General features: G+C 52.6%; 6 protein-coding genes across 6 annotated transcripts; 3 read left to right on the top strand and 3 right to left on the bottom strand.

Moving 5' to 3' along the window:
- Positions 1–205: 205 nt before the first annotated feature.
- Positions 206–5,317, bottom strand: QC762_513080 (uncharacterized protein; the record flags this gene model as incomplete). The annotated part of the gene is made up of 2 exons (XM_062891695.1): positions 1,721–5,317; positions 206–1,666 (listed from the first exon to the last, which is right to left on the bottom strand). The coding sequence occupies exons 1-2, from the start codon at positions 5,015–5,017 to the stop codon at positions 206–208; spliced, it is 4,758 nt and encodes a 1,585-aa protein (XP_062741792.1). The 5' UTR covers positions 5,018–5,317.
- Positions 5,318–8,086: 2,769 nt separating this feature from the next.
- Positions 8,087–9,530, top strand: QC762_0077090 (uncharacterized protein). The gene is made up of 2 exons (XM_062883837.1): positions 8,087–8,478; positions 8,607–9,530. Exons 1-2 carry the CDS (start codon positions 8,374–8,376, stop codon positions 8,910–8,912), a joined length of 411 nt encoding a protein of 136 aa, XP_062741791.1. The 5' UTR covers positions 8,087–8,373; the 3' UTR covers positions 8,913–9,530.
- Positions 9,531–10,166: 636 nt separating this feature from the next.
- On the top strand, positions 10,167–11,235 carry QC762_512557 (uncharacterized protein). The gene is made up of 2 exons (XM_062891653.1): positions 10,167–10,567; positions 10,623–11,235. Exons 1-2 carry the CDS (start codon positions 10,331–10,333, stop codon positions 10,869–10,871), a joined length of 486 nt encoding a protein of 161 aa, XP_062741790.1. The 5' UTR covers positions 10,167–10,330; the 3' UTR covers positions 10,872–11,235.
- Positions 11,236–11,934: 699 nt separating this feature from the next.
- Positions 11,935–13,537, bottom strand: QC762_512560 (uncharacterized protein; the record flags this gene model as incomplete). Its single annotated transcript, XM_062891654.1, has 4 exons — positions 11,935–12,368; positions 12,432–12,857; positions 12,913–13,111; positions 13,173–13,537. The coding sequence occupies 3 exons, from the start codon at positions 13,535–13,537 to the stop codon at positions 12,477–12,479; spliced, it is 945 nt and encodes a 314-aa protein (XP_062741789.1). The 3' UTR covers positions 11,935–12,368; positions 12,432–12,476.
- A 303-nt stretch (positions 13,538–13,840) lies between these two features.
- On the bottom strand, positions 13,841–16,396 carry QC762_512570 (uncharacterized protein; the record flags this gene model as incomplete). The annotated part of the gene is made up of 1 exon (XM_062891655.1): positions 13,841–16,396. The coding sequence occupies one exon, from the start codon at positions 16,394–16,396 to the stop codon at positions 13,841–13,843; it is 2,556 nt and encodes an 851-aa protein (XP_062741788.1).
- Positions 16,397–16,672: 276 nt separating this feature from the next.
- QC762_512575 (uncharacterized protein) lies at positions 16,673–19,256 on the top strand (the record flags this gene model as incomplete). The annotated part of the gene is given in 5 exon segments (XM_062891656.1): positions 16,673–17,102; positions 17,172–17,975; positions 18,079–18,094; positions 18,139–18,605; positions 18,614–19,256. Coding segments are annotated over 4 exon segments (1,758 nt in total). The 5' UTR covers positions 16,673–17,102; positions 17,172–17,343.
- Positions 19,257–19,767: the final 511 nt, after the last annotated feature.

Below are 19,767 nucleotides of genomic sequence, written 5' to 3'. Positions count from 1 at the left end.
GAAAAGTCGAAAACTCAACCCATCGTAGAAATGAATATCAAGCAACACTATCCCTTCCACCTCTCTTCCACCCCACTCCAAACCACACCTTCAACCTCCCCTTCCTCTGCCTGTCCTCCCCAGACGAAGACCCAGTTGACGATACCCCATCCCCGGTTGTTGTTGTTGTTGTTGCTGCTCCCCTACCCCTCAAAAGCGCAGCATACTACCTGCCCTGTCCTTTATCCCCCTTCTCCCCCCTCTCCCTCTCCCTCTCCCCCCTCTCTCGCTCCCTCTCCCCCTGCTGACTCAACTGCAACTGCCTCCTCCTCTCCCGTTCCAGATTCTCCCTCAACGCCATATTCTCACTCTCACTAGCATTAATCCTCTTCATCGCCTCCCCCCGATCCAGTATCCTCCCCTCCCTCTCCGCCTTGAGTTTATACTCCAGATCTCGTAGTCTCAGCATCCATTTATTCTCCATCGACTGCCCCGTCCCACCTTGTGAACCAGCAACCGAAGCCGTATTAGAGCCAGCTGCTTGGTTGGTCAAGCTCTCCCTCGGTGTCTTGTCCTGTTGATGTAGTGGTGAGGTAGGAGCTTCATTGTCCGTGTGGTGGGGCGTAGTCCCGATGCTGTTGTTTGCAGGATTACTACCCCCGTCAGGAGACAGCATCCCAAACTCATCAGCCGCGAGATGGGTCCTCGACGAGTGAGAGTGGAACTGGCTTGAGGAACGAGACGGCACAGGTGCGCCCGTCCGTCCAAGCGAACTCCCCCTGCTGCCCGTCTTGGGGATCCGGCTCTTAGCCTTGGGGCCAGTGGGCACAGAAGGGGATGGGCTCCCCCCAACTGGAGAAGTGGGATCATGCAACCCATTCGGATCACCAGTCGCCGCGTAAGCCTGCCGGGCTCTAACCTCCGCAGCTGTCCGCAAGGTGTGGCATTCTACTTTGAGCTGTCTGTACGCCTCCTCCAAGCGAGCAAGTTTGTCCGCGTCACGCGAAGAGTAGCTGTGGCCACTGAGTTGTCCGGTAGCAATGTTGTTGCGCACAATAGACTCCAGCCTGTCGAGCTTCTTGGTTCGCTGATCCAGCAGCCCTTCCAGAGTCTGGTACTCTTTCCAGAGGTCCTTTTCGACCGACTTGATCTTGGTCTGGAAGTTGCCAATCATCGTCTCAATCATCTTGACAGCCGCCATCAGGTTCTTGCTGAAACCCGGAAGCATGGTCGAAACAACCTCCAGACTGGGTAAGGCACGCCCGTTGATGAGGCTGTTGTCATGTGCCCAATCTGAACCACAAAGGGTGGACAGACGGGTCCAGAGAATGAGCAACAGGTTGTTGCGCTCCGTAAGCTGCTCCTTGAAGCTGCTCTCCAACTGAGAGATGCGCTTCTTGTCTGCAGCCTTTTGGGCCTCGAGCTCCATGATCCGCGAATCTTGGGAGCTAACCGTGCGGGTGACATGAGAGTGCGTCTTTTGGAACGTCTCAAACTGGTTCTTGACGTTGCGGTGGGCGGCCCGCTCCTTGTCGAGCATCTCGGCCAGCTTCCGGGTTTCGTGGCTGTGAGACTCGAGTAGAGCATCACGCTGCTTGATGATGCGATCCTTCTCGACGAGCGAGGCCTTGGTAGAGTCGAGGTCGCGGACAGTGTTTTCGAGATCCCGTTGCATCTTGGCGATGTTCTGAAAAAGCGTTAGCCAAGACCTTCCACGAAGCGTCACGGCCAGGGGACCCACCTTGAGCAAGCTGGACCTAGTACCGCTCAAGTCACCCAACGCCTCGCGCAAGTTGTTTTCGAGCTCCAGTAATCTCTCCTTCCACTCGGTGGCTTCGACCTCCCGGCTCGACAGACTCTTCCGGAGTCTCCGAGCCTCGTCCTTGGCCGTCGATGCCTCCCGGTTGAGTTCGTTGACAAACTGCTGAACCTCTTCCTTCTCCTTGTTGGCGACAATCTCGCGTTGTCTCCTCTCGGTAGCGAGACGTTGCTCCAGCTCCCTGGCACGATCCTTCTCATCCCGCAGGCTCTGCTCGACATTAGCGAGAGCAGCCTCGAGGTCTCCGATCCGGATCTTGTCTCCCTCCTGCTCTTCTCGCAAGAAGGCAATCTCGCCCTGGCTGGACTCTTGCTGCACCGACAGGCGGTTAGCCTTGTCGTTGGCTTCGAGCAGCTTAAGCTCGAGCTCCTCCAACTCCCTGTTGGCGTCGCCGAGCTCTTGCTCCAGTTGGGAGATCCGGCGAATCTTGGACTCCTGCTCATCTTCCAGTCTGACAAGTGCATCGCTCATCTTACGCATCTCTTCCTGCAAGGCGTCAAAGTTTTCGGTGCGGTCATTGAGGTCAAGCTGGAGTCTCTCAATCTCGCCGGTACGTTGGTCTGCTTCTCCCTCCAGGGCATCAATCTCTTCTTGTGCTTCCTTACGCAAGGCTTCGAATTCGGCCTCGAGGTTGGCATGCTCTTGCAGTGCTTCGTCACGCTCCGCCTGGAGGGCCATCAAGTCGTTCATAGCGGCGTCAATATCCTCTTGCAGGGCGGCGACCAGCTCCTCGGCTTGCTTCTTAGCTTCCACCGCGGTCTCAAAGTCTTCCATGCAGGCATCCAACTCTCGTTGCAGATCTTGATTCTGCAGCTTGAGCTCATTGTTCTTGTCACGCAGCTCGGCCAGCTTCTCCTCGAGCTCATCCCGGTCCAGGTCGTCGAGAACTGTCGTGGCACCGCCGCTAATGCGTGAATGGGACCGCTCGTGAACACCAGCCCGGGATGCCGATCGTTCCAAGAGACTGTCGATAGTCGATGGGGCTGGGCCGCCTCGTCGTTGGGCCATCTTGAGATCTTCAATCTCTTGGTACAAGCGCTCCTTCTCTCGGTTCCTGGACGTCAACATCGAGGTCTGGGCGCCCACTTCTCGGCGGAGCTCAGCGTTCTCGTGGCGCAACTGTTCACTCTCCCGGCGTAGGTCATCAACCAGTGTGACACTCACAGTTGTTGCGTTGTCCATATCCTGGGACGAAAACGAGGCTGTCGGTGGTCGTGCTGCGGGTGAGAATGGTGCATGCCTCCTGCTGTGGTGGAAGCTAGATGATGAGCTTGTTGGTAGCCCCATTTGTTGGGCCATCTCCTGCTTCAACCGGAATACCTCGTCGCGTAGCCGGCGATTATCCTCGTCGCTTTGTTCTCTCCTAGCAGTCTCTTGTTCCAACAAATCCTTCCAGACATCCGCTTCCTCTTGTCGGCCCAGATTCTCGCCCATTCTCTCGCCGGCCCTTTCTCCCAAAGTCTTGACAAGCTCGGCCATCTTTCTTTTCTCCGCTTCCCTGTTAAGGTTCTCATTCCGTAGCCTCTCAATTTCCGTGACGTACTCCTCCATTTGTTCTCTCAGGTAGATCAGCTCCTCCTCCTTGTCATGCGCATCCTCATCCTCAGACCCGGCGCTCTTAGCTGTCCCCGGCCGTTCGTCTTCGTCCTTCAATTGCTTCTCCAGCTCCTTCACCCGCCTCCGCAACACCTTGTTATCCCGCTGCAACACCGCCAACCCAGTCTTGAGCTCCACATTCTCCGAGATCATCTCCTTAATACCCTCTTCAGAGAGCTTGTCCAGACGGTCGCTCAAAAACATAACCTTGAGCTTGAGGTCAAAGTTCTCCTTGCTCAGCCGCTCAATGGTGCTGCTCTGCTCCTTGAGCGTCAGGCTCTTGCCATGCCGACTCGTCGTGGACGCCCCAAGATTGACATTATCAAACGTGACGGACCTTCCCGGCGTCGTCAGGCCCCCCTTGGACTTGTATTCATTCGCCAGCGATTCTGGCACGTGTACGTCTCTAACATGTCGGGCGAGCACAGTATCGGTCGGGGCGGCAAGCGCAGCCGAGGATTTGGATTGAGTTGGGGTTCGCAGCACATCATCGTCATCCTCTTCATCGACGACACGTGGTGCTCGTCTGTGTGGTGGTGGTTGTGGTTGGGGTGAGAGGCTCGAGTCGACTTCGTCCAGGGTTTCGAGTTGACCGACGCTGGGCCCGATGTGATCGTGCATGTCGTCAACTCCGCTAGCCATGCTGCCCATGCTGATAGACCGCGAAAGAAAGCTGTTGAAATTGCGGGGCATGCCCAGGGAGGGAACGGCGCCCCCTGATTGGAGCGCATAATCTCCAATTCCCACGGTATTGTCGCTCTCAGGATCGGTGAGGGTCGACGACACGGACGAACGTTGACTAGCGTTTCGACTCCGGAGGAACTTGGGACGGCTGGCAGACTTCATCGCCTGGCTGTTGACGCTCCCTATGTCGACTGATGCCCGCTGCCAATTGGTTTCTTGATCGTTGTGGTGGGCTGGTTCTTCCTTGCTCGGCGGTATGACCAGAGAGCTTTCGGTAGAATGATCAAGGTATGGCTCGTCTTTGAGAGGGTTCGTCCTGTCGGGGCTGGTGTCGGCGTTGGTGGACACGGCCTCGGGAAAGGCTCTCGATATCGTCCGCGCCGCAGCAGCCGCTGTTGGAGAGGAAGAAAATGCCTCCAACGACCGCGTCGCCTTGCTGGTATCCTCCTGCTTTTCGTCGTTGCCAGACTCGGTTAGCTCGGACACGTCAGCGTTATTGGATGTACCGGAAGCCGTTCGACTCGGGACGGGTAGCATCTGCGACTCGTCGGCATCATCTGCAGGCACCTTCGGCAATGGTGCAGCCGGCTTCTTTGACGGCGAGTCGAAGACAAACGTATCGTCAAAGCCATTGCTGGTCGAGGGAATGGGTGACAGAGGGGCGTCAAAGCTAGACTCGATGTCTTGCAGGTGCTGTCGAACAGCGATCTCGGCCTGGGAATCGGAGTGTCTCAGATCACCGCTAGGGCTGTCAAAATAGCTGGTCTCGGGCACGGCGAGGGCGGAGGGCGGGTGCAGTGGAGGGATGTTTTCGGGCTTGAGATTGCTTCCTCTGGCGGAAGCGGAGGTGGCGGGACGTTTGTTATCGGTAGACTCTGTGTCGCCGATCCAGTGGGCGGTGTTCGGCCGGGAGGGGCGGTCGTGGTCGCCGTCGTTCATCGTGGTATTGCGGTGGTCGCGGGGTCCGTCCCTGGATGTGCTCTTGTAATTTCCAGCAGAGATGGAAGGGCGGTGGTCACGGATACACAGCCATTGAGGGGCAGTGGGCGCAGGTCTCGTGGGGCAATTAAGGTTGGTGGTATTTGGGACGTTGAACCAAGCGGCGGCAGCGTCTGGAAACTCCAAGTAATCGTGGGCAGGGCGGTGATACGGGGATGTCAATTTCGCAGCAAATGATGGTGATGCCAGGATGCTTCAGCTTGGAGTTCTTGGCTGTTTGCTTCTCCTTGTGGCCCGTGAGAAGCCAAAAATTCCCGGGCGCGGGCGCGTCACGGTCCGTGCATCGATCCACTAAGTGTCGTCAGGATGCCTGCTTCCGTTGCTACGACAGCCGCTCAGCCAATCAGATAGCTTCCCAGTCTTGGCTATGTGAAACAATCTTGGCATTGGAAGCAGGGACTTTTTGGACATCACCAAACCATCATATGTTATATTCCAAACACTGCACAGTACGCTGTAGTATCGCTATCCCTCCTGATCCATACCAGAGACGGGCGTGCCGATCTCGCTGTCAACTCTAGTAGAAGCCGGCGCCTCGGCGTAATTTGTCAAGATTATCTCGTCGCTTTCCACCGCTGGACTGAACATCAGGTTATGAGGCTGCGGAAGTCTCTCCCGGAGCTCAGTGAAATATAGCACCCGTTCCCTTTCTTCCCTTTCTTCCTCTCCAAACTTCCTCTTCATCCGCCTTCACGCCCGCCTTATCGCCTCCACCTTGGTCGCCTTGAGCATCTTTTAGTCCTCCGTGAGCCCCTTCGTGTGCATGGCGATATCAAGAAGTTGGTAAAATTCCCGGGATGACTGATCCTAGCTCTTTGTCCCTGTAGCAACTTCGCCATAGATGTTGATACCGTATTTGTCTTCATTGGTTCCTTCATCCGTACTTTCCTCAAAGTCCGACAAGTTTTTTACTGATAGTGGCAGTGTATTCATCGATCGGATCTTCCCTTCAGATATGGCCCTCATCCAGTCAGGCACGCCTTCGATTCTGGGCACAGGACAAGTATCCTGTCGTGGGCAACATGTCAGTCAAAGTCAGATCAATCAAGCTGGAAATCAAGGATAGCATGAGGGCTTACGCAGCACATAGGAATGCGACGCATGAAGTAGAGGCGTGCGCCCGCTTCCCTAGACAGCTTGAATGCCTATTTCAGGGTCCCTCCAGTGCATTTGCCAGGTGCCTTGCATTTTGCGAACTTGGTCTGCTTGCAGTAACAGGTTGTGCGCGATATGAGCACTGGCATCTTGACGATGAGGTGTAAAACGAGATGATGTAGGATGCAAGCTTACGAATGATGGGTACTTTTCCTAGGCATTGATGTAAAAGTTCAATGGCTCAGTTGAGGTTTGGTGGTGATCTGTTGGGCAAAGCCCATGAGGTGGCTGTTATGTCACCCGGTCTGCAGAGTGAATATGAGGCACCTTGGCAAGCAAGAAGCACCGAGTTTCACTTTCGGTAGGTTAAGTCTATGGCCTACCAGTAAGGAAGCTACACTCCTCGGCAGTTACCGGCTAGCTTCTTCCACTGAAAATTCAAGTCGAGAGACCTTCAGGTAGGTAGATACCCATGTCTGTCAAGGCGATAGAAAGATTATTCACATGCCTCAAAGACTACCTGGTCTGGAACTGGAATTTGGAAGTGATTCGAATATCTCATGGTAAGGTACCTTAGGTACCTATGTTTAGTACTAACTGCCATCTCAAGCCGCGAGCATTCTGAGGGCATTGACCAAGTTGGCTCTACTATGAAATCTGTAAGCACCTACGACCCAATTTCTTCAAAGCTACGGCAGTGAATCTCAAACAGCTTCAAGTCCTGTGAGTCTGCGGCAGCTGGCTGGCCTCCTCCCCAACTCTACATGTAACATTCCATTCGATGTTGGTGGTGTATACCAAGTGGTGCCACCATGGATCTCAGCAAGCAGTCAGGGATGATTGCTGACAACCAAACAGTTGCTTTGAGTCTAGCGTTCCTTTGTGCATTCCAACCAGCCTTGGCTTTTGTCAACGGTTGAACAACGCACAAGATGAAAGGCACATCGGAGCCTTGAAGAAATCCCAGTTACCATCTTGCTCATTGGTGCACACATACTTGGTTGGAATAGATTGCGAAATACTGTTGGCAATGGCCTTGGGATGTCCTCGTAAGTGTGATAGGATCGAATAAAGAACAAGATTTTAATATTACTTCCGGCCAATCCACAGCGACCCTTTGTTCGCATGGTAGATAGATAGAGAGGATAGGCTCTGATCCCCAGATTCTTTGAAGCCCATGTCACTGTATCCAAGTCAAGGATTCAACATTAACCACAACTTCAACGTCCCTCTCGTCCGTCACAGCAAAGCTAGGAAGTTGGGAAACATAGACAACGGAGGCAGTTCAGATGGTAGCACTGGTGGCACTGGTCCACATGAAAATTGGGTGGACAGTGGAGAAGAAGGTGAACGTCTAGGTCCAAAGATGATGGCGAAAAGAGAGGCAAAAAAGCAGGCAAAGGGACAGGAGGATAAACCTCCCGCGAACAAAGATGCAGGAACATCCGACGGAAACTCAAGCCAAAAATAAGGTAGAGTGAGTTAGGTATTGGTGTATGGAATGCTGAACAAGAGTGGAGTTCAGCATAGGGTCAGAGAGCCATTCAGGGGTTCGGGGGGCATATTGTGGATGCCCTTACAGCACAAATTGCCTTACCTTACCTACTTGAAAATGGACTTGGTTTCTAAAAAGCAGCCATATTCAACAACCTGACCTTTGCATTTATGAATGTGGACTTCGCCAGGATGAATGATGAGGTACCTATTTAACCCACTTGCCGCCGCAGCTAAGCCTGACTGCCCAACCCCCTGGTAATTGACCTGTCGCCTTTGTGATTCATGACAGCTCATCATAGTAGCCGTGTCTGAGCCCAAGAGTCAAGCCTGAATGTGCATTTTGGTGAGATATACTATTTTCGTAAGTAAGCCTCACCGAACTGCCTCCACTTTTATCACCTTGGCAGGACTGCCTGCCTTCCCGTTTTTATTAAAGGGGCGCGCACAGGTCCAGCTGCACGTGCATTGGTTGGTCACACACACAGGCAAAGGCCACCCACAATTCGTGTGGCGGGAGGCGGTGCAGCCCATCTTGCCTCCTCAGCTTGACAGAAACTGCATCGAAGTAGGACTCTGCCTTAACCGCTGAGGCTCCCGAATTTCGCGCGTCGGCAACATCTCCTCATCAATACCATAATGACCAGGCTGCCCCCGTTCACCATCACCAGCAGCTCATATCTATCGCGTCAGAACCAGAATAAAACATGCCACTGTGCCGGTGCCAGAATGTTGACTTGAAGCCGAACTGCCGGTCGTCGCTGAACTGTGCTGTCTGGCACGATAAAGAACTCTATTGTGAGGGGTGTCGCGTATGACCTGCCCATTCCATCCAGCTTCATCCATCATGTCACGTTTTTGATCAACCCTGAATGTTTTTATTATATCTGACGTAATGTTATTGAAAAATACATAAGAATCGTTTCTAACAGCTACACAGGACAACAGATGCCAGTTCAACAAGTCACCCGTCTCTCCCAGAGGCGGATTTGATGGATATCGGGCAATGTCACCCCCATTCGCCAACTACAGCCGTGACATGCTGGTCGGCCATGTGAACCTCGTCAAGGTGCGGGCACCGCAGGACTATCAGATTGGATTCCAGTCCTACATCGAGGCTATGGCAGCTATTGCGCTGGGAAAGGCCTCTGCATCCGAGGTGGTGGAGCGGTTGGATCAGGCCATGAGAGAGCATGAAGCGGAAAGACAGAGAGACTTGACAATGAAGGATGGTGATAAGAAATGAAGCTGCACGGATGTCTTGATAGAGTGGTCACTGGGGTTTCTTTGGGAATGGAGTTGTGTTTATTTCAGAGGTGTGTTGATGAAGATTGTACACTGGCTTTTCTTCTCTACGTTGACGATTCATGACACTTTCTTTCACGCGTGATCCTCTTTCTTATAACTTATGACTGGTAGGCTTAAAGCTGCACATCCTGGCTCCACAAACAAGTCTTGTTTATTCAGAATCTTATAAGTAGTCAGTTGGGAATAGCTGTGATCAGGATAAGGTAACGAGATTTATCTCGAAGAACTGCACATGGCTTAACATGAACACATGCGTATCTTAAGTATGAGTTGTCAGTGGTCACTGAAAATAGATCGTGATTCAGATTACCATGGTGGAACTGAGATATAATGGCACCGAGCAGACAACTTTCTCTGGTTGTTTCAGCAAGCCATCAACCTCCACAGCTTCTACCGTTGGGCTCGACACAAGCGCTAAATCCAACACGCTTTACACCACGAAGCACGGCTATCAAAATGCCTACCTGCAAATGCCCTGCAAGCCCCAGCTCCTGCAGAGCCCAGCAATGCCACCAATGGCACAATACTTCCAGGTTGTGTGGGAAGTGCCAGGTAATTAACGACAAGCTGTCCTGAAAGGTCTCCAAGTGAGCTGGTGCTAATTCTCCCAATAATAGGTTACCTGTCATGTCGCCCTGTCGTCTCACCAAACTCAGCAACCGGCCTACACTTTCACCAACCATGCCAATAACACGCATGCCAGTAACACCTCGTCCTGGTCGCCATACCTCGCAGTCCAAGGCAGTAATAGCGGCCGACAGGCTCACGGGACAACTTAAGGGGACATTTTCCCCAACGGAAGCCAGAGCTTGCTCGGTGTTCCATATCCCAACAATGACAGCCTGGAACAGAGGCAGGCTTATGCTGACTATATAATGGATGGGTACAAGGGCAAAACGAGCTTTTATCACCCGTACCAGAACCAGAAGAAGTAATTTGGAGGAGGGCAATGAGCCAGATAGGTTGAATGCCAAGCAGGTCCTGGGCACGCGGTTAGGTAGCTGAGAACACAGAAAATGCAGTTCATTTGGAGACATTTTAGGAACATTGCACCTAAGCTGTGATCATCTTGCTCTGCCCTGTTGACTGGTGTGCCAGGAGCACGTGCACCTTAGGCACGCCAGCAGACGTCTTCAGACCCTGCTGCTGCCTTGGGACTGCTGATTTTCAGAGTCAACCTGAGCTATGGCACGCTCATTGGTTCGAGTTACTTTTCGAACCCACAACAGCCTACACCCAAGCAGACCCCGCGGTGAGGTTCTGCTATCAGGAAGGGAGAGCTATCGTCTGTCGCTGTGAAGTTTTGTTTTGCAGGCGACTCCCAAGTCGACAGATACTTTTTGTTGTTGTTATCTGATGCCAACCTTGTCCCGAATCACACTGTCAGATTCCCACCTCCTTTTTCGACCCCATGGACTGAAACAAAGTCGGCCATCATCTTCAATTTCTTCCACACATCCTCCACTGACAAGTTCTGACAAAATGCGGGGATATCATTGTCAATGCCGTGCCCTCGGGCAATGGAGGCATTGCAAAGCTCAGGAGACCTGCGTCGGAGCACACGTTTGCCTCAACCGCTGTCACCACTGCCGGGTATGTCTTGTCTTCCACGACCCAAAGAACACGACGCTGACAAGACTTCCAATAGGTCGCCAACTGTGGCCCCGTCCTCCTCGAGAATAAATACGCCATTCCATCCGTACCATCCAGTTCCTTTGAACCCACCCCCGGCACCGAAGAGGAGGACTATCCAACCGACATTCTTCCACCTGGTATGAGCATCCACCGGGCCTGGGGAAAGCAGGATAACTTTGTTCCCGGCACCCGCCCACTTCGGCGCGCCAAAGACACTGGCTGTGGTTTTCCTCAGTACAATTGGCATGATGAGAAGCAGTAGAGCCGCCCCTACATCAGCTACAAAGAGAACCTGGAGAGGAAGCAGGGGGAATACTTGGATTCACTGATGTCGGTGGCGACTGAGGAGACGAGCTTCTACCACCCTGATAGTTCTCCCAAGACAAACAACCCTGATGGGACCACTGGCAGTGAGGAGAAGACTGCTGACAATGACAACAAGCTTGATGGCTCTGGGGAGGTGGAGAAGGCCATGGGTGCGATGACATTGGGCAGCCCTGATGAGAGAGCTGGGGAGAGTAAGAAAGTCTAAGGCATCACCGGTGGCTGGAGGAAGAGGATGATATAGGAAGCAGAGTAATATGGTCCTGTAATGTGGTAAATCAAAGGCTTAGAGAGTTAAAGGAAAAGTTATTGTGACCCCACACAGGCGTGATAAAAGTCAGTCCCCCACTGCTTACCACGGTTGACAACTTCTCAGCTTAGTCTTCAACACTGGAACCTTTCCATCCCATCCATTACCAATCTGGTGAGTTAATCCGAAGTAAGCCATGGTCATACGCCATGAAATTCCCTTACGACCACCGTGAGGCCTGTTTCAGAACGTCTCGCGTGTCTCTGATGCTGTCGCCAGCGATAACACGTGCTATTGTCTTTCTACTATTTAATTCAAGGCAAGTCGAACACCCGCGGCCTTTTCCGTCACCATCACTTCAAAACAGACACCGGAAGCATCCAATACCACAACGCCGATATGCCCTACCGCTGTCAGTGCGCCAATACCGGGCAGGATTATGCCAAGTGTAAAGCTAAAGGGTATTGCTCTACCTACGGCGAATCAATAACTCGTTGCCCAATGTGTCAGGTACGTTGTATGCCCCGGTTCAAACTCATTCGTCCCTCAACCTAATACTCGAGAACCTTACTTCGCAAGGGACATCGCCGACAATGGACCCTTTAAACGCCACGAGAGAAAATATCCATTCTAATCATTTCTAGGTCCTCATCAGGAAGCTTTCAGCCGCGGGAATATTAAAACGGACAAAGGTCTGAAGAATAATCTCGAGGAGTGGCTAGCTACATTGGAGCGAGTGGCAATGGGCCAGGACACTGCTCAGGAACTTATGAAATTTTCGCCTTAGAGCTAGAAATGTGGACAACTTCAGTCGTGCTGGAATTTCTGGGGACGGCAACAGTGTTGGTGGCACTGCTATCGTTGTGAACACAGGTAGGTGGACCTGTCAAGAAGCGCAAACCCGAGGACCAGTCAGTCAAAAACCAGACAAAGCAAGCCGGCGGCGGGAACAAAGTTAACGCTCGGAAGAAGAGATTCCAGCCAAACCAACATAAGAAGAGCCCAGTGTAGGTAGACGAGATGGGGAAGGCCTGGGGATGAGACAGTGGTAATGCTGATCGGGTCGCTAAACAAGAGGTCAGTGACTTGAGGAGATGCAAGGTTGGGTCAGGACATTAAGCAACAACGGCCAATATTTACAGTCTTTGGTGAGAGATTGCTGTGGCACAGAAAGACGGCTCAAGTCTAAACCGTCGGGTTCTCCTCAGTTTAGCTAACTGCATCACTTTTGGTTGTTCTGATACGTACCTAGGTAATTCCCAACAAGACAAATCAAACCGCAAAGGTCATTGTTCACTTTTTAACCTTTGCCTCTTCCCTCTCGCTGAACCGGTCCCCAAACAGATCAAAGTGTGGCCGCATAACAATGGTGTACTTGACCAGCTCCTCCATGCAATCCACGAGCCTATCCCTGTTGGAGCTTGGCTTCAGTCGGTTTCCTCCATCCACAGGATCATTGGCATCCGTAAAGTGCGTCCATGCTTGCGGGATGGAACTCTGGTTTGGAATAGTAAACATTCTCATCCAACGGCCCAGAATACGCAGAGAGTTGACGGCGTTGAACGACTGGGAACCGCCATTGACCTGCGCAATAGCCAGGGTCCTCCCTTGAGTGGGTCGGACAGAGCCGGTTGAGAGTGGGATCCAGTCGATCTGATTCTTGAAGACGGCGGTCTATGCAAGAGTCAGCCAGAAAATTTACCCAGAATCTTTGTGGGAGGAGTCGTACTAAGTTCCCGTGTTGTTCGGGACTGATCCAGACATGCCCGTCACTCCACTTGCTAAGCTCCCGAAGCTCACGCACTTTGGGATGGTCGTGCTGCTCATCATCCTTGACTGGGAGACCCGCTGGATCGTACACTCTTACATCACAGCCGAGGCGGAAGAGAATGCGTGATGCCTCGTACGCAAGAAGCTTGGAGAATGATCTGATAATTGTCAGCTAATGCGTATCCATCGGTAGACTCTTGTTAAAAAAAAGCAACTGACCGCGCCCGAAGACTTCCGTAGAGCACGAGGATCTTTAGCCTGTCCTTATTTTGGACGAGCAACTCAGTGTCGACCATTTTCGCCGCTGTGGCCAATTCGAGCTTCGACACCCAATCTGACTCCGAGATTTCATCGCTCAAAAGGAACGGACGGTACCGCTTGCGTATGTCCTGGTCTTCATCGCAGGGACGGATTGCAAAGGATTTGAACTCGTACGTGGAGTCATGGGCCGGCTTCACATGCTCCCTCATCGCCTCTGTGTTGTTCAGGTCTCCCATGTTTCGAATTATTGTTTGCATGTGGCCTGTGAATCTGAGTCGGGTGGCCGGAATGAGCCCTCTCTTCAGGATCCCGGGAACTTTCATAAGAGAATTGAAAATGTTGAACAAAATGTAAACAATTTGGAAGATTCAGTGGCATGCCAAGTGTAGTTCCGTGGGAAAAAAGAAAACATTTCTAATATCCCCTTCACAAAGTGGATCCCGCCGAGATCTGAACTGTGGGCCAATCATCGTGAGGGAGTGACATACCATTGCACGGCAAACATCTATCGACTCCACGCTAAAGAGCAACCTTGGAACGAGTCTGAAAACAGCAAATGCTTCTCCTCAGCACGATATTCACATGTCGACACCTGCCTCGCCTAAGGCTCAATGTGCCCTTGATGCTCACTCGATAATAACAGTCATCTCCCGTCTCTCCACCGGAGCCTGCCTTAACAAGTCATCCCCCGTCACACACTTGTCCAGCGAGACCTTGGGAATCACCAAGTAAAGCACCCCGACCCTCTCCCAAATCGAAGTACGACCCCTGAAACTCCTCACTTTTTTCAACGTCATGAAATGCGCCCCTCCATGGCCACTCTGCTCTTCAGGATTCCACCTCGTCGCATACATCAAAACACTCACCAGCTCCCCGTCAAAGTGCTTTTTTGTCCACTCCTCCTCCGTCATTTCCACACTCATAGCAACAAAGGACAATCTCCCAGCAATCCGATACTGTTTCGTATCCCACGGAACATTCTGGTCAGACTGAACTGACCTGCTGCCCACCCTGCCCGCCCTGGCTGTCCAATCCCATTTCTTCTTGCTTTCGCTAACTGGATGTCGTGTGGAATACTTCAGCACATACGGATTTTGGAGCACAATTGCATCTGGCTGTTCTGCATCGAGAGCTTCACCAGAATGGCATTCCCTCAGCCTCACCGTTCGTGCAGGCATATTATTCTCTGCTAAAGGCGCCGAGTTGAAGACGTGAAATTCCGCTACCCAGAGGGGATGCGGGGGCTGCTTCGCCGAGATGGCGTCAATCATGTCCGTCATATTGGAGCAGTGCTCGATAGCGGGAGGAGCCCGCCAGGAAACAGGCCCCTCCCATCCTGCCCACGTCCATGACGGAAGGTGTGGCCTTCGAGAGCAAGGCTCTGAGATGAATGTTGTTTCTGGCTGTATACTACTCCGGTGATACCACCCGCTCGCTGACATGGCAAAAGTAACTTGCGTGGTGGAACAGGCTGGGACACTGCCGTCGAGGTAGAGAGGCAGGCCGTGGAGGAGGTAAAGCTCAGGGAAGCGTCTGTACATGCTGGTGATTCCCAAAAACGCTGGCAGGGAATCTGTACCGTGGGTCAACCTCCGGTGGGAGTACGCCCGAATGTGCTCGTTAAGTCCGCGGAGTTGCGCACGCAGGGTGGCGCTGAGGTGCGGCGGGAAGCCATAGTCCAGACGGTATGGATCGTCCCCCCCGGTATGGACGGAACCTTCGGCGCTGCAGAATGGGCCTCCGCTCGAAGCGTCACCTTTGAAGATCCCGCCTAGCATGAAGTCGGCCATGACAAGCTCTTCATCTTCTCGCTCTTTCCAGAGAACTTTGCTATTGGCCGCCCCGTCATCGTCGGCAAACTCTTCAACTTGTGAGAATCTGTGAAAGAGCTTAGTGTCGATACTCTCTTGAGCAGCCATGTTTCGACATTCCCAGTAGACTTGATGTTCGGTAAAGACGATGCGTCTGTTGGAGAGGATACCTTCCTGGTATGTCCAGCCTCGCGTCCAGTGGCTTGATTCGAGAATGTCACGGCGCGGATCTCGAAGAGTCGAGACAAGAGCGTTCCCGCTGTCAAGAGTGTAGTGTGGCTGTGGTCTTCGGGGGGTGTCCCGAATACCCGGAAGACCGTGACCAGCACCGTTGCCGGCCGCGGCGACAATGGTTACTTCAGCTGCCTCATAGATGGCTGCCATTTTGGAGACCAGATAGGCCTTTTCATCACCGTCTGACTGGTTGATGCACAGCCTGTCGACCCAAAGGTATCGCAGTCCGATATCCTTCGTTGCACTAACGGCATCCAGGACGGTCCTTGGCCATTCAACTTGATCCTCAGGGCTTGTTCCCCACACGTAGCTCAACGCGGCGTAGGGAACCCCCCACGGTTGGACTTCTACCGTGGGAGGGTCCGCTTCGCAGTCAATCACCCTGAAGCCGCGTTCAACAACATCATCTGAAGTCCTGCTCCTACAAGCGTTCCCATGTTTCTTCATGCAGTTATCCAGCCAGTCTCGCACGAGACCTAAATCCACCTCGTTTCGCAACTCCCTTGGACGCATCAACTCTTCAGGCGCCTCGTCAGCTCGCAACCGACATATCATTCCCACCGAGGGAACCTCTTTCTCAATCCAAGTATGCTCATGTCCCATCGGCGGCAGCCACTCCAGATCAGGAACAACAATCATAAAGACCGAATCTTGAAGCTTATCCCACATCTCCTTCCATTCCTTCAACAGGTCAATTTGAAACAGCCAGCTCTCGCTGCTAGGGAGAGCAAGCAGCTTGTACTTTTCGTGCTTGTCTGGCTGCACCCTCATTTGCCGGAAGAACTGGCATAAAGGGCACTTTGTGTCTGGCTTCAGTCGGTCTTCGAAGTAATGGATAGGTACTGCGTCTTCAAAGTACCAAGACCCATCCTTTGCTCGAACTGGGGTGCTGCGGGGTTTCACCCCAGCTTTCAACTCTCCATTACGCCATGCTTCGAGAACTGAAGGGGCTTTGTCGAAGTAGTTGTCGAGGTCGAAGGCTTGACATTCTGCGCAGAGGGGTGAGGTTGGGTCGTGTCTTGGCCTCTTCTGTCCCGTCGGGCTGCGTTCTGGTGACTCGGGGTCGCTGTGCTCCGGTTCTCGTGGCTCAGGGTCCTTGCCTCGTTTTAGGGGGTTGCGAAGGTTTGTGACGGGCATTTTGGCGATATAACTCTCTCATCTGCAATAGGTACCTAAACAAACGCAGGCGACTGACATAGATTTATGTGTGAGTCAACGTTGATCATTCTTTGGGCCAGGCAGACCGCAAGGCTGGACTGAGCACTTCCCTGCAGCGTCCGGTCCCCTGAAACGTGCAGTCGCCAAGAGAGCTCTGCCACCGCCACAGCTGAGGGTAGCTCCTGGGCAGCGAGCCTCGTTGTTTTTTCTGTGTCGTTAATGTCTTATTAAGCCTCAACGTCAGAACTTTGCATTTCCCGAACCACCACCTCGATTCGAATCTTTGACCCGCCGACTCGAGGGACACACCGTGTCACCCGATTGCCATGTATCAAACTCTGCGTGGAGAAGAATTCCGCGTCGTCCATCTACTTCCCGGAGAATATGACGACGAAATCAGATGCGTCTTGGAAATACGACCACCCGACATCAAGACTGCATACGAAGCTCTGTCATACCAATGGGGCGATGATAGCAACTTGAAGACCATCCACATCTTGCACTTCGCCGTCCCCCAAGCCCGCCCGACAACAGATTGGCAAGGGCTCGCTTACGAAAGGGGCTGTCCGTGGTTATAACACGCCTCTATATCATCTTCGCCTGGTACCACATCCGCTCAATCGAGTTTAAGGCTCAACCTACAATTGGCCATGATGGTCTTTAACTTGCATTTTTGGTGGCACTCGTTTGTCTCACAGATACCAGACGTTGTCGATGAGATGCTCGAGACAAAACCGTGGAGGTTGGCCTACAGCTTTCGAGCGACTGATGTTGAAGACTTTGACTTTGACGACCGGCAAGTGACACCGAGCCTTGATCTGGCGCTTCGATATCTCCGATCGTGAATGGCTTCCCGGACACTTTGAATCGACGCGTTGTGTATCAATCAAAAGGACGAGGCGGGAAAGCGAATACAGATTCAACGTATGCAGGCAATCTACGCCAATGCCTGGCAGGTCGTTGTGTGGCTTGGGGGGTATCATGGTATCACTGCTGAGAACAGCGCTTGCAGCGAAGCGGATTACTGTTTGCAACGCCACCAGCTTGAGAAAGCCTTTTACGTATGTACTGGACTAGGCAGCTGGCGCTTTGTCTACTCCTGGCTATTTAACTTGGACAGAGTATTCGCCGAACAAGCTGTTGCCGGTCTGATCGACATCGACAAAAGAGGGTGGTGGGAAAGACTTTGGGTTATACAGGAGATGGCATTGGCCACAGGGAGGGTCCTGCTACAGTGCGGCAAAAGCGTTTGTCATTATAACCTTTACTGCGCCATGAGGCTGAAGATGATTGAACGGTTCGATAACATGACTGACCTTCAACGCACTTCCGCGGTAGCCATGCAGACATTTGTTGAAATCACAGAGTTATTTCGTTATCCGGAAGATCTGTTGCCTACAGGCTCTCTAATCAGATTATGGCTTGTTCAACTCATCTCTCGTGCTGCTGGCCAAGAGCGCAGGCAACAGTTCAGAAAGCAGAAGCTAGCACTCAGACTACAGTATATCCTCCTGAGGACCAATGGCCACTTCAAGTGCCGGGATGTGCAAGATCGACGGTATGGTGTTCTCGGTATTGCGGGAGGCTCTATAGTTGGAACTAAGAACAGAGCTCTGCCGGACTTCGTACTGAGATTGGGTCACGATAGCACTAGGTTTCAGCTGGTGGCACTATGGCGTGGATTAACAAGGCTCTATATTCTTTTTTTCATCTGAGACCAGTCGTATACCTGGACCGCCCAGTACTGGCCCATCTTTCGGCCACAGTTTGTTATCAAGGACCAAAAGGAAGTTCATCAGGCAATTGCTCGCTCGTCCAGAGACAGTCACGATAAAGCTCAGTTCTTCATGGACCTGGCACAGTATCTGGGAACTCGAACCGGCAGACTGTCAATTCTAGATTGTGCCAACTGCATGGCTGACCAGGATTTCCAAGCGCCCTCCTGGCCACCGGTTTGGACCAGACCTACCGATGACGATGTCTACGTATTTGCAATCAGTCAGGACTACGTACCTCCTGACAAGTTCCACTTCAGCACAGATTCAAGAACTCTTACTCTACAAGGACGGACCCGAGGAACCATCAACGTTGTGCGCATCACCAACACCTCACAGCCCGATCACACCCAGCCGCTGCAGCGAGAATTGGAGATATGGCTGTATCTTCCCATGGAATTCAAAATGACAATGTTGGCAGACTTGTCATTTCTGCTGCTGTTTTCAGAAACGTGTCAGCCACGAGGCGGACCGCTACCATCGCACTCATGAAGCGATGGTTTGCGGTTGGCAGCCCTGAAGGCACCATCGAACATCAGATCTGGACTGTGAGACTGACTGATTGGGACCGGAATTACCCGATGTGTCTGGTATGGCGTCTTTTCTTCAAGGCCGTCTGGCGGGAACTCCGGCATGGGCATTGGCGACGGACAAGGGTGCGTATGGTGTGGCTCGCCTTCGTCTTAGCATTGAGCTTCCCAGGTATACACTACGCGATTAATCACCTGGAATCGCTGGGGGTCATGTTTCGGAGAGCGATGTTCTCGATGAACAACCGCGGCCAAGATACCACACTGGTTTATAGCTTCGACGCTAGAGCTGGTGAGATGGGCGTTCTGAAAGCGGGCGAGGCCGTTCCAGGTGATCAACTCGTCTTTGTTCCAGGATGTTACCATCACTTGGTGTTGCGAAAGCTGAGTGACATGAAGAAGAAGACGCAGTGGCGGTTGGCTGGCCTTGTTGCTATGGGTCCCAAGGGTGGCCTCGAGCGAACAGCTTGCACCGAAGCCCAGTGGGAACAGCACGAGAGGGATGGCGCATTGCAGGAATATTTAATTATATAGGAGAGGCATTCCGTCCTCTCCTCCCTTCGGGAACACTGGTGCCTCTCTATGCCGCTAGAACACTAGAACCCAGCAGCTCCCCAGATGTAAACCAACAACCTCGGTGACCCAACAAGCGCCGTAGACCACCCCGACCGTCCCATCCCAGATGGAATCTACCCGAAAACGGGTTGTAACCCTCCCTTCTCCTCCCCAGATCCTTTTTCCACTTTGTCCTACGTCGTCAGCACACTCCGCTGGGAAACTTGATCTGCTGACTGTACCTCCATGCGGCTGCGCCTCCACTTGTGAGACACCAAACAGCTGGGGGCCAAAAACGAGTGTATGTCTCACTCGCCCACCATGATGCGACATAAGACCTATTGGATCTGACTGGCTTGGCCCCATCTACCGATCAGAGCAGGATTACTGCGTGGCACTTTTCAGCGTTCATGAAGCCCAATGTCGTTACCTACCTACCTAACTAACCGTTAACCAAATCCCGCAAAACTGAGCGACTGACGGCTTGCAC

The sequence above is a fragment of the Podospora pseudocomata genome, chromosome 5 (genome assembly GCF_035222375.1).
Source record: "Podospora pseudocomata strain CBS 415.72m chromosome 5, whole genome shotgun sequence".
NCBI classification, from domain to species: domain Eukaryota; kingdom Fungi; phylum Ascomycota; class Sordariomycetes; order Sordariales; family Podosporaceae; genus Podospora; species Podospora pseudocomata.
Note: the sequence above shows the minus strand (reverse complement) of the source record. Positions and strands in the feature narration are given on the sequence as shown.